General features: G+C 41.1%; 1 protein-coding gene across 1 annotated transcript; it reads left to right on the forward strand.

The window, feature by feature from the left end:
* Nucleotides 1-398: 398 nt before the first annotated feature.
* LOC131722936 (tripartite motif-containing protein 16-like) lies at nt 399-12,323 on the forward strand. Its single transcript, XM_059016096.1, has 6 exons — nt 399-433; nt 3,638-3,731; nt 3,909-4,142; nt 4,297-4,456; nt 5,363-5,428; nt 11,433-12,323. Exons 1-6 carry the CDS (start codon nt 399-401, stop codon nt 11,960-11,962), a joined length of 1,119 nt encoding a protein of 372 aa, XP_058872079.1. The 3' UTR covers nt 11,963-12,323.
* The last annotated feature ends 1,163 nt before the right edge of the window (nt 12,324-13,486 follow it).

A 13,486-nucleotide genomic window follows, 5' to 3' on the forward strand; every position in this document is an offset into this window, starting at 1 on the left:
TCAATGGGCTTCACCTGAGTCAAAGAGAGTGGAAATAAAGAAGTGTAGAAAACAAAACGAGCAACAGCAAAACAAGAAGGGACTTGAGAGAATGATGTTCTGCTGATGAGAGGGAAGACATTGTCTGAAATGAATAAAGCAAATAGTGCACAGATTTGAAAAGTAGGTCCCTTGATTGTAAGCTTTGTTTGAGTGTCTGTTCTGTATAAAATGGTTTTAACTCATGAAACCAGCCCTGTAATAAATGAGTATGTCAGTAACGTACACACCCTGTCTGATAACACCAGAACATGTCTAGTTCTCATAATATACAGCCTCCCCTGGACTGGAGGGACCACCCTTCACGTTCTCTTAGGGGGGTGAGCAGTTCAGACTCTGTGCTTCAAGCTTGCCCTGAAATGGAGGGAGGAAAGCAGTTGGTGCTCAGAGACAAGTTTGTGGTTGAGGACTAATGGACTTTGAGATGTGGATTAATGCCCACGAAGATCGAACTCCACCAAACTCACTTCCCTTGTGAACTTCTGAGGATTCAGACCCACACAGAAGTGAAGGTCTAGTGCAGTCAGATACATACTGTACCTATAGAAGGGTTACTGTGACAATGCCATTCTCAAACTCCAGTCCCACTCACAACTCTCTCCTCTCCGCCCCTCTCACACTGATTCAGCAGTTTCTGCTCCTCCTGCTTATCTAAACCTGGCCTCAGTCCCAAACCCCGCCTCTCAGAGCTGTACACAATTCCAGGAAATCAGCACAGTGAAGTTTCTGTTGTGAAATCGTCAGTCTCTCTGTCTCACTGCAGCAACAATGGCTTCAAACTTGTGGTCAGAGGATCAGTTTAGCTGTTCAGTGTGTCTGGAGCTATTGAAGGATCCAGTCGCTATTCCATGTGGACACAGTTACTGTATGGGGTGTATTAAGAACTGCTGGGATCAGACTGATCATACAGGTGTCTACAGCTGCCCCCAGTGCAGAGAGACCTTTACCCCGAGGCCTGTTCTGGGCAGAAACACCATGCTGGCTGAAGTTGTGGAGAAATTAAAGAAGACAGGACTCAATCCTCCTCCTGCTCAAAGTTATGCTGGACCTGGAGATGTGCCGTGTGATTTCTGCACTGGGAGAAAGTTCAAAGCTGTGAAATCCTGTTTGACGTGCCTGGCCTCTTACTGTGAAACACACGTCAAGCCACACAGTGAGGTTACACCATTAAAGAGGCACAAGCTGATCAATGCAATTGGAAATCTGGAGCAGAAGCTTTGTGCTGAACACCAAAAGGTTTTGGATATCTTCTGCAGAACCGATCAGACTTGTGTTTGTGTGTTGTGTACAGACAAGGATCACAAGAGTCATGATACAGTCTCAGCTGAGAAAGAAAGGAGTGTGAAACAGGTAAGGGTTTGAACCATTTCCTTGTAGCTATCCTAGAAGATAAGAATTCCCAGGGATATTTAACATGTCTGTTTACTAGGTTATACAGTTTCACATCAGATCAGATTTTAATTGTATATTAAGAGCTATTTAAAGATCCCTAGTTTTTTTAATTGCTCTATCTAAACTATGATGTACTACAATGTATTTCAAGGTGTAACAGAGGTGTTGTTACAGGTGTGGCTATCACTGATTGACAGGAGAGACACATGATATAAAAAACACAAAACATTTAAAAACTAAACACTGCTTGAAAACAACTAAAAAATAAAAGCTGACCAAACAAGAAAGGAGGTCCCGCTCCAGGAACAGTCTCCCTGACATCTCCTCTCTAGACTTGGGTGGGTTTAAAATCCCCTAAACTTGTTCCCTATTCCTTCCAGTGCTAGCGATCCTGGTTAACTCACACAGTGATCCGAGATACATTTTTCCTCTTGTGTTTTTCTCACCCTGGTTAACACACGCAGTCGTGAGGATCCTACAGCAACACTCTCCTTCCCAGACAGTCTGTATCCCTGCTTGTAGAACCAAGAAACTGGCTTTTCAGACCCTTTTTAAAGGCATGTGGCCGGGGCTAAGAGATAATCAATTAATCAATTAACACCTGGCCACATTCCACACCTGGATTCGAATATGCCCTGCCATATCTATCACAAACTTGATCATCAAAAACATTATTTACAATCAAACAAAAACACACTATTTACACGTGCAGGACCTCAGCCCTGCCTCACAGGGTAAGAAGGATTTGTTCAGCTGTGTTGTGGTGCATTGGAATTTGTAGTGTAAAATTAGCATGATTTATATTCCTAGTGTTTTTTTATATATGTCTTGCAACTTAATAAAATCATAGATCAGTTTCATTGTTTAAGATATTATAGTTTAATTAGTTAAACTTTTTAAAAATGACATTCCCATAAAAGTCAAGCACCTAATTTAAAAAAAGCAGAAAAGATCAAGATTAATATGATATACTATATACAAGATTAATATGATATGGAGTAGTGTTTAGGGCTCTGGACTCTTGTCCGGAGGGTCGTGGGTTCAGTCCCAGGTGGGGGACACTGCTGCTGTACCCTTGAGCAAGGTACTTTACCTAGATTGCTTCAGTAAAAACCCAACTGTATAAATGGGGAATTGTATGTAAAAAATAAAGTGATATCTTGTAACAATTGTAAGTCACCCTGGATAAGGGCATCTCATATGATATAAATTAATAATATTAATAATATACAAGATTAATATGATGTAGAAAATACAATATTTACATGATATACAATATAAATCGGGCAGAAAAAATAGCTTAATTTGGTGCGTTAAAACACAATGTTTAAGTTAGTTTAAAACGAAATGTAATAACCTATTTAGGATTTAGTTTGTTAAAATCTACCATTTCTTTTGCTCACACTACTAGACCCCTCTTTCCTTTGCTCTCTTCCACAGTGAAGTCCTTCTGGTCACGGGCTCATTCTTCTGGGGATTTTGTGTATTTAGGCATTTTTTACACTGATTTCATTGTTTTGTATCAGTGCTGTTTGATCTGTGTTTATCGATTAAAAACAGGAAATCAGAAACCCTAAATATCCATTAAAGAGAAAGCTGCTTCAGTTTCCTAGGTTCTTCACAAAACAAACATATAACACATGCTAGATCAGCCATCATTCACTGTTACTAGTATGAAACACTACCATCTAGTGGACAGCTACTGTGGATCAAATGTCCTTTTGTATTGCTGGCAGCTGTGCACTAGATGGTGTTGTATCTTACTACTATACACACATGTTGTCTGAAACTGCTGCCTTTGTCCAAGTTTAAACCACCTCCAAGGAAGTTTTCAATTTAATTCAGCTATCACATTTAAACATGGATTAAAATGAGTGGTGCAATTTCATTATATTTAATCTTTTAAATGTTTAACCTTGGATTAATTTTAAACAAGGATTACATATAAATCCTGGTTTAAAGTTTTGTGCAACATGATTCAAATATAATCCTTGATTTAATCTGGGTTAGTGGTTAATCCACGCTGGTGCATTCGACCCTTATGGTATCTGTGTGCATAATGTGTGTAGCATTAATCTAACTCCATATTAAGGGGAGAGAGGTGTGAAAACACAGCCTGCTCTGAAATAGTCTGTATTGAGTGTGACAGGATATCACTCAATGCGCCATCAGAAATGTCACTGTGTCACTGTGTTTCTACACAGAAGCAGCTGGGAGAGACACAGACAGAAATACAACAGAGAATCCAGGAGAGACTGAAAGAAATTGAGGAGGTGAAACAGGCTGTGGAGTCACTGAAAGTGGGTATTGACAAGAGGGGGGTATTATTATTATTATTATTATTATTATTATTATTATTATTATTATTATTATTAACAGATGGACTGGAACACATCTACAGAAGTTTACTGTCTATGCCTGATGTGTTGTTGATATCAATTCTAACCATGTCTCCTCTACTGTGTTCTTTCACTCAGAGATCTGCATGCATAGAAATAAAGGAAAGTGAGAAGATCTTTACTGAGCTGATCCGATCCATTGAGAAGATCCACACTGAGGTTATTGAGCTGATTGGAGCTAACGAGAAGGCTGCAGTGAATCAGGCTGAAGGACGCATTAAGAAACTGGAGCAGGAGATTGCTGAGCTAAGGAGGAGAAACGCTGAGCTGAAACAGCTTTCAGAGACAGAGGATCACATCCATTTTCTACAGGTAACATCACTGCTTGTTAGAAAATCTCAAGTCCATAACTGGGACGGTTTCAGACAGACCTCTCCAATTGAATGAATCCTTGCTTTTCCCCAGGAATGTTTTGGACCCCATTCTGTTTCACTGAAAACTCCTTTTCTCCACTTTCCTGTTGTAGAATTTCCAGTCTCTCTGTGCCCTTCCTGAAGCTCGAGACTCACCCAGCGTTACTGTCAATACAGACATCTCTTTTGGAGCTGTGAGGAAAGCTGTATCTGAACTTAAAGACCATATTGAGGACTTCTGCAAAGGGGAATTAGTCAAAATAACCAAAACAGGTTGGTGTGAAATAGATTCCTTTGGTAGAGATTTCTCAAATAGTCCATGGCTTGAGGAGGGACAGGACTTGCAAGACATTAATAAAGACCTCTTGCAGATTGCTGGCTATATAAATAATGTAGTATTGAGAAGGGAGGAGACAGCAGGGAGGAAGAGGAAGGAGTGAGGAGGCAGTAGGGAGCATGGAGGAGGGAGCAGGGAAGGCAGAGCAGGGAGCATGAGGGAAGGAGCCTGGAGAGAGTAGGGAGAAGTGAGCAGGGAGCATGGAGGAGACCATGGAAGAGGGAGGAGGGAGCATGAAGGTTGGAGCAGGAAGGAGAGAGCAGGGAGGAGACAGGTAGGAGTCAACAGGGAGGATGGAGCAGAGAGAAGGGAGCATGAAGACTGGAAGAGACAGCAGTGAGGAGGGAGGATGAAAGAGTGAGTAAGGAAGAGGGGGCACGTAAGTGGGAGGAAACAACATGGAGGAGGGAGCAGGAAGAAGGGAGCAGGGAGGAGGGAGCAGGGAGGTGGTAGGAGGGAGCATGTAGGATGGAACAGATACTGATGAAGCAGGGAGGAGGGAGTGATGTGAGGATGGAACAGACAATGACTGTTGTATGTTTGATGCACAAGGCTGTCCTAATATGGACAATGTACTGTTGGGTAAATATATATGATGGAGAGGAAGGAACACAAGACTCCAGTGCAGTGGCAGACGTGTTCACATTGACTTTGGCTGCTGCACCGATACGGAAGGAATACATATTCATTGTAATCATGAACATCTTGAAGTACGGATTTTTACATCCTGAAATGCCGTGAATAAGCCTTGTTTCTTTTCAGATTGCTGTTTGGAGTCTTGTGTGTGTTGTGTATTAATCCACATGTTTCAAATCTATTTCTCTCTCTTTTTTTCTGCCCAGTGAATGAAGTTGCAGTTTACAGTCTGCAGGCTCCAGAGCCAAGGAACAGAGCTGAGTTTTTAAAATGTAAGTCTGTTTGCACTGATACATTTGATTGAAAGATGTGTCACTCCATTGAGAGAAGAGCTAACACTACAGAACAGGGAGGGGTGGAGCTTGAGGGCAGCAATTATTATTATTATTTATTAGTACTTTTAAAACCATTAATCTAGACTTCTCTCCATCAAGTATTGGTTCAGACGAATATATGCAGAATGACTGGGGGAGGGACATTTGTTGCCTGTTTTTCCACTCAGACCTTTCTCTCCCTAAATATCTTGGTATCCCTGAATAGATCATCATCCCATCTTTTAATACATGTACAATGCATGTGAAACCAGTTGTGGGGTAAAATGAACAGCTATCCCTCCCAGTCATCCTGTGCTGGTAGTAAATGTATATTGCAGTATCACTGCACTTGTGGGATGGATTGCTCATTAAAATATTAGACAGATATTTGAAGAGTGGATGATATTCTATTGAAGATATTTAGTAAGCAAGGGGTCTGAGCGGGTAATATGGCAACACATACCCTGTAGGAACATTAACTCTTTGTGGTCCTATGTCGGACCAGATCCGACATTGCAATTTTCCCTTTCCGGTCCAATGTCGGTCCCTGTCCGACATCGTCATAAAGACGCAAGAAACAGGTCTCTAGTTGTTTTTTCTCCGGAAAAAGCCGAGAAAACCATTCAATGGCGGAGTAAGACAGATAGGAGCCGAAAGGGGGAGTGTGACAGGGTGATGAGGCCCAGAGACAGACTGCAGTTCAAACAAAAGACTTTTATTAAATAAGACACAAAATAAACAGGCACGAGGGCCAAACAAAAAGGTTCTTAAACACAAAAAATAAACACAAAGTACAACTTACATAAATAAGGCTTCCAGGCTGAGCTGTGCCTTCACTGGAATGCAAACATTCAAAAAACAGCACACAAAGAAAAACCAGCAAGCAACACAAAATACCCGCTTGCTTCCTCAGCTACCTCTCTCTACTGAGGAGATGAGGACTCCTGTTATGTCAGGTGGCTGGGTGCTGATTGATTGTTAATTACTCCCACCTGACACAATAAACCTGGGCAGGGAGGGGAATTTAAACCCATCCCTGCCAATATTTAAGGGAGTTTCTCATGAATACAGATAGCCCCGACACCACATAGATAACACGGACATAAACAAACGAGATAGCTGCTTCCGCATCCAGCGCTCAAATAATATCACAGACATTTGCAGAGCTTGTTTTAGATGTTATAGTAATAAAATAATGACTTGGATCGCATTATTGAGGAGTTTGGTGATAAAATGAGAGATCAGGAGATAATTTATTGGTATGCACGACTATGAAGAGGTATGTGATAAATACAGCAAACAAGGAGCGGGGCTGGAGAAGCAGTACTGAGTCCTGTTGATATGCAGAGACTTTTAAACCTGTTTAACTGTGAAATAAAATACTTTTAAACAGCGCGTCTAAAATAAACTGCATGTGTGAAAATAAATTGGACCCGACGTGCCTGAGACACGCTGAATAAGTGAACTGTAATTGTATGCACAGTTGCATTTGATTAGTTCCAATTGAAGAAGTTTGGTAAGATTGAGGAATTATAATGAACAAAACAATCAAACAGCAAGAGGGTTTAATTAGGAAGAAGGGAAGAGGGAGCAGTAAGGAGGGAGCATGGAGGAGGGAGCAGAGAGCATAAAGGGAGGAGGGAGCATAAAGGAGGGAGGAGGATTCATAGAGCAGGGAGCAGGCAAAAAGGGAGCATGCAGGAGAGATGAATTGTAACTGGGGTTAAATTAGGTGCGATCCTTATTTTTCTATTTTAAACGTGATTCAAATGCGTTTGTCTCTAGACTGATGTGAACTGGAGGAACGCTAATCAAAGGTTATCAGCGTTTATATTTATGTCATGTAAACTAGATAACTCTGCTATTCAGAAGAAGCTTCTTTTTATACATGGGATACAAAAAGAAAAACTGTGTCATGCAAGATATAGCAAAGTTATATTTGAAAAACCAAGATGTGAAACAACACAGAGCACAGGAATGACACATTTTTGCATTGTCGTTGAGACACTAATGACTCAATAATCATCAATTGAATTTGTAAAGGGGAGGAGAAAAGGACAAAAACACAGAAAAAAATAACGTTAATCAGACGACACTTAACATGTGACAGTGTGTCATCATGATGTCACAAATAGTCATGTGACCCACAAAAGTGCAATTTGTCCCACAGAAAAGGTATTTTGTGCACATAATTAGAATTTCGTCCCATAAAATGATAGCTATGTGTGGCAATGTGCCCCGCCCCTGTGTGCATTTGTGTGTTATGTGTTGTATGTTGCGTGTGTTAATGTTGGTGTATAGAGATTAGTACACGGGATATAAACGGGTCTGTGTTTCACGTGTATTTAAAAATGTAGATTTATATTTAGGCACGGGATTGCACTATCACTTCACGTGCATTAAAGTATGTAATAATATGTGAGCACGGAGTTGCACGTAATGAATTCACGTGCTGGGATTCAAGTGAATAATTAATTAGTAATTGAATCCCAGCACAACAGTATATATAGAGACATTTTCATTCCCAATACCTTTTACAACACAGGCTGTATTGAACAAACTTAAATACACCTTGTCAAACACACGTACAGCATGTACACAAGCTGACACGCTATATTTTTTAATAAGCAACCAAATAAAACAAACAAAATAAACAACTAGCTCTTTCCGAGCACTAACTAAACTTTCGGGAACACCCTGACTATAAGTGGAACTGCTAAGCCGTTTCCCCACCAAACACAACACAACACAACACAACACCGAGGTGGGAGGCCAGCCAGCGAGGTCTACTCGACAGCGGGGATGTGGCAAGGCCTAGCCCCGTGGAGGAACTGTGCTCTCCCAAGAAGGAAAGAGAAAACCACTCGCGAGGGTGACTGCACAGGCTGTTACTCACACACGACAGACAGATAAGAAAGAGCAGGCTACCATGCAAGCGAGGATGCCACTGAAAGACAGAAAGGCAAAAGGCTCTGTCTTTTTCAGAGTCATTGATTCTGGGAAAGCAGCGAGCCAGCTTTCAGCACGAATGCAAGGAAAATACAATCAACTTGATCGTCTCGAGAAGCTCAGCTGAACACAGAGGTCCTTACCGTACCGTCCTGAGAAGGAAAAAGAGAAATTGCCTCCTCAGGATGGTGGTTTTAATCCCTCTGTGGGCGGGACCGAGTGCGTCATCCTAGGAAGGGGCCTATCGGCAGCTCTGCTATAGAAAGCTCAGCGATATCTACCCAATGGGCAGGCATATCCCATGCATAATGTTGTTGGTGCCGTCTTCAAATTTCACTATCTGTGAAACACACAATGTGGAAATCCCTGCCTAAAACATAACATAATAATAATACTACAAATAAATTGATTTACTTACCACAACATGCAGATCCGCTATAAGTCAAGCTGACCATTACTCCAAAATTGTGTTGAACATCACTGATCGTTAATTATTTTTTAAAAAATGTTTTAATGTTATTGAATATTATTAAATATTTATTATATAACCATTCATTTTGAAACTCCAAAGAAGTGCAAACTATATACAGTCAGTTTTCTTCAGTGTGCACAATTTATTTACAGGCTGTTAGCCAGGAATGCAAGCCTGTCGTCCTGCTCTGGATTCAAGGCAGCGCGCTTTTTTGTTTGTTTGCATTGAACACAGAGAGGGGCGTGTACTTACAAAGCATTTTCAAATCTGATTCGCTGGTAGGATGGGACCAGCAAATCAGATGCTAGTTAACACGAGCAGGAGAAGAAGAGCCCGCCCACTGCTTGTCTGTCAGAAGTACTGTAAGGCAGGGCGTTTGGTGCAGTTTCACTGATAAACTTAAATAATGTCATTAACTATGCGTGTTACAAAAATGTAATTATTGAATCGATTATTCAGTATTTACATCGATGTATATAATGAGGAATGGAATCGAAAGAAAAAATCGATTTTCTATTTAATCGTAGCAGCCACAGTCCTGAGATTCTGCAGTTCAGTAAAACACAACAATTGGTGATGGGCAAAAATACAAACCATAATTGGCATGAAATGGTTATTATTGCCTTTAGAAAAGAAGGTGCAATGAAATTAGTTATTTACACCAGGTTTATTGTTTACAAATCATGCACAAAAGCGCCTTGGCTGGCCACAACATCGCATTTCATTTTGAATTTACTGACTTTCCTTGATGAAAACGAATCCACGTCTGGGAGGTTACTAGACGTCCTCTGCTATTCACCAACTCTGAGGACAAACTCATCTTTTTCATCTTTCTAACAGCACAGTAATGATATGAATGCCTTGCTTTCTTGTATTTAACATGGTTACACTGGGAAGTCATGTGACAGGATGTTAAAAGTGAAACTGAATTCACAAATGCACTGTTTTCTTTTTACCTGCAGTGGAATCCATCCTGTCCTGCTAAGAGATGAGTTTACTGTTTTAGACACGTAATCAAATATGCATGGATCACTTTCCATCAGTACTGTTCAATTGGTAGCAGCATCCTGTGTAAATGACACGCCAGAGGTCCAGGCTCTGTATTAATAGAGGGGATCGTATCTCACAGGATCAGATATGACAGGCTCTGTATTAATAGAGGGCATTGTATCTTACAGGATCAGATATGACAAGCTCTGCTGTATTAATAGAGGGGATCGTATCTTACAGGATCAGATATGACAGGCTCTGTATTAATAGAGGGGATTGTATCTTACAGGATCAGATATGACATATGACAGATATTTGAGGATGGCGCAGACAGTGACTGTTGTATGTTTCAATTCTATTTCTCTCTCTTTTTTTCTGGCCAGTGAATGAAGTTGCAGTTTACAGTCTGCAGGCTCCAGAGCCAAGGAACAGAGCTGAGTTTTTAAAATGTAAGTCTGTTTGCACTGAAACATTTGATTGAAAGATGTGTCACTCCATTGAGAGAAGAGCTAACACTACAGAACAGGGAGGGGTGGAGCTTGAGGGCAGCAATTATTATTATTTATTAGTAATTGTGAAGCCGTTAATCTACACTCCTCTCCAACAAGTATTGGTTCAGATGAATACATGCAGAATGACTGGGGAAGGGGCATTTGTTGCCTGTGTTTCCACTCAGACCTTTCTCTCCCTAAATATCTTGGTATCCCTGAATAGATAATCATCCCATCTTTTAATACATGTACAATGCATGTGAAACCAGTTGTGGGGTAAAATGAACAGCTATCCCTCCGAGTCATCCTGTGCTGGTAGTAAATGTATATTGCAGTATCACTGCACTTGTGGGATGGATTGCTCATTAAAATATTAGACAGATATTTGAAGAGTGGATGATATTCTATTGAAGATATTTAGTAAGCAAGGGGTCTGAGTGGGGAAAATGGCAACACATACCCTGTAGGAACATTAAGTGAACTGTAATTGTATGCAGAGCTGCATTTGATTGTTTCCAATTGAAGAAGTTTGATAAGATCGAGGAATTATAATGAACAAAACAATCAAACAGCAAGAGGGTTTAAAGGGTTCATAAGGACCTTTGTATTTTATTGTGTTGCATGTTCCCATGTGTTGCTACAACTGTTTACGTGAGGTGTGTGTATTGTTTTAATTATTTTTTTTTTTTTTACATTTTGACCACTTTTTTATACTTATAGATAGCTTCACATGTAACTGCATGGACCTCTCAGAACTACATTTCCCATCATCCTCCTGCTCACATATGTAATTGAGATGGAATTACCAGTGAGCAGGAGGATGATGGGAAATGTAGTTCTGAGAGGTCCATGCCGGTCTACAAGAAGCCATTTTGAGGCAGGGAATGCAATTTAAAAGTTTAAAAAAGTGGTCAAAATGTATTAAAAAAAATAATTAAAACAACACACACACCTTCCATATACAGGATGTGAGGATGCAGCAGACAATGACTGTTGATTTTCTCAGTGATTTGACTTTTCTAACCGTCTCTCCTCTACCCGTCCTCTTCTCTTCAATCAGATTCCTGTCAGCTCACACTGGACCCCAACACAGCGCATAGAGAGCTCTGTCTGTCTGAAGGGAACAGAAAGGTGACACGGAGGAGAGAGACCCAGAGATATCCTGATCACTCAGAGAGATTTGATAGCTGGCCCCAAGTGCTTTGCAGAGAGGGTTTGTCTGGGACTCGCTGTTACTGGGAGATTGAGAGGAGTGGGAGAGTGGCTTCTATAGGAGTCACATATAAAGGAATCAGCAGGAAAGGAGGGGATGATTCCTGTCTCCTTGGATACAATGACAAGTCCTGGAGTTTGGAATGCTCTGGTTCCAGATACACTGCCCTGCACAATAACAATGGCACTGAAATAACTGCCCCCCGCTCCCCCAGAATAGGAGTGTATCTGGACTTTAATGCCGGCACGCTGTCCTTTTATGGCGTCTCTGACACAATGACCCTCCTGCACAGATTCCAAACCACATTCACTGAGCCGCTCTATCCTGGGTTTTGGCTTCGTTATGATTCCTCTGTAACAATCTGCCAGCTGAACTAGACTGTTTTGTGTTGTAAGAAACCCTTTGTATTGAACTCCCTGTCTGTCCTCTCCACTCCTCGGGTGAAGGGAATGTTCAATCTGACACAACTTTGGATGAAAGTTAGGGGGTAAAACGGCGCCACCTGCAGAGCGAAACGAGGTTAATTATTTGTTTTTAGCAATGAATGGATTTCATTTCTTTAAGAATTGTTATGTTTTATATAAATTTTAGAAAATGGCATCCAATAGTCAGTGCTGTAACAGTTTTAAAAAAAGTGAACTTAAGTTTGCTTTATTGTGTGTGTGTTTTTGTTCTTTGATTTCAATAAAATGTTTGTTCTGTTTATTTTTTCAGATTTTAGTAATGTGATTTAATAAAAAAAAAAAAATTGATTAACTGTGACTTTCTTATTTATTAATACTCATTAACATGGTTTTTCAAATGAGAATGAGAAAGAAAGATAGATGGGAAAAAGAGAGTATGAGGTATGGTAAAGCATAGGGAAGCATTGTAAAAGCACAGAGAGGTCTGGTAAAGCATAGGGAAGCATTGTAAAGCACAGAGAGGTCTGGTAAAGCATAGGGAAGCATTGTAAAGCCCAGAGAGGTGTGGTAAAGCATAGGGAAGCATTGTAAAACATAGAGAGGTCTGGTAAAGCATAGTGAAGCAATGTAAAGCACAGGGAGGTCTGGTAAAGCATAGGGAAGCATTGTAAACCACAGAGACGTCTGGGAAAGCATAGGGAAGCATTGTGAAGCACAGGGAGGTCTGGTAAAGCATAGGGAAGCATTGTAAAGCACAGAGAGGTCTGGTAAAGCATAGGGAAGCATTGTAAAGCACAGAGAGGTCTGGTAAAGCATAGGGAAGCATTGTAAAGCACAGAGAGGTCTGGACTCTAACCCTGGGCTTGAGACTCAGCTCAGTGATTTGGATTCCTGAACAGCTTCTTAGTAAAGGTATTATTCAGCATGCCGCCGCACCGTGAACTAACAAGAAAAGACTTTCAGTACCTGGCAGGCTCTTGTGACATATCAGGAGGGTCATTCTCTTTACTCCTTCTTCTTCTCCTTGGAGTCGGGTCCATGCCTCTCTCTACTGAATCACTCGTTCCTCAGTTAGCTGTGTTTCTCCTCTGCAACACAATTGAAACAAGTCCGTTGTGGGGTTTTGGATTTGGTCCCCACCTGACTACCGAGTCCCCACTTGGTGGATGTGTAACCACACCTAAGACCCCACTTAGATAGGTAGACAACAACACAAACACACACACAAACACAAATACACACAGGAACTGACACACACAAATACACACAGGTACTGACACGCACACACACACAAAAATACACACAGGCGCTGACACGCACACAAACACACACACACACACAGGTACTGACACGCACACACACACACAGGTACTGACACACACACACACACACTCACTCACTGAGACACACACAAACACACTGACACACACACACACTGAGACACACACACACACACAGGTACCGACACACACACACACACACACACATACACACACA

The sequence above is a fragment of the Acipenser ruthenus genome, chromosome 52, assembly GCF_902713425.1.
Source record: "Acipenser ruthenus chromosome 52, fAciRut3.2 maternal haplotype, whole genome shotgun sequence".
Taxonomy (NCBI): domain Eukaryota; kingdom Metazoa; phylum Chordata; class Actinopteri; order Acipenseriformes; family Acipenseridae; genus Acipenser; species Acipenser ruthenus.

Bases quoted from the DNA above. Each gene is read 5' to 3' on its own strand.
- LOC131722936 (XM_059016096.1), top strand. From the start codon at position 399: ATGGAGGGAGGAAAGCAGTTGGTGCTCAGAGACAA. The intron at 434-3,637 runs GTTTGTGGTTGA...TTCTACACAGAA, and splicing joins CAGTTGGTGCTCAGAGACAA to GCAGCTGGGAGAGACACAGA. The intron at 4,457-5,362 runs GTTGGTGTGAAA...TTTTCTGCCCAG, and splicing joins AGTCAAAATAACCAAAACAG to TGAATGAAGTTGCAGTTTAC.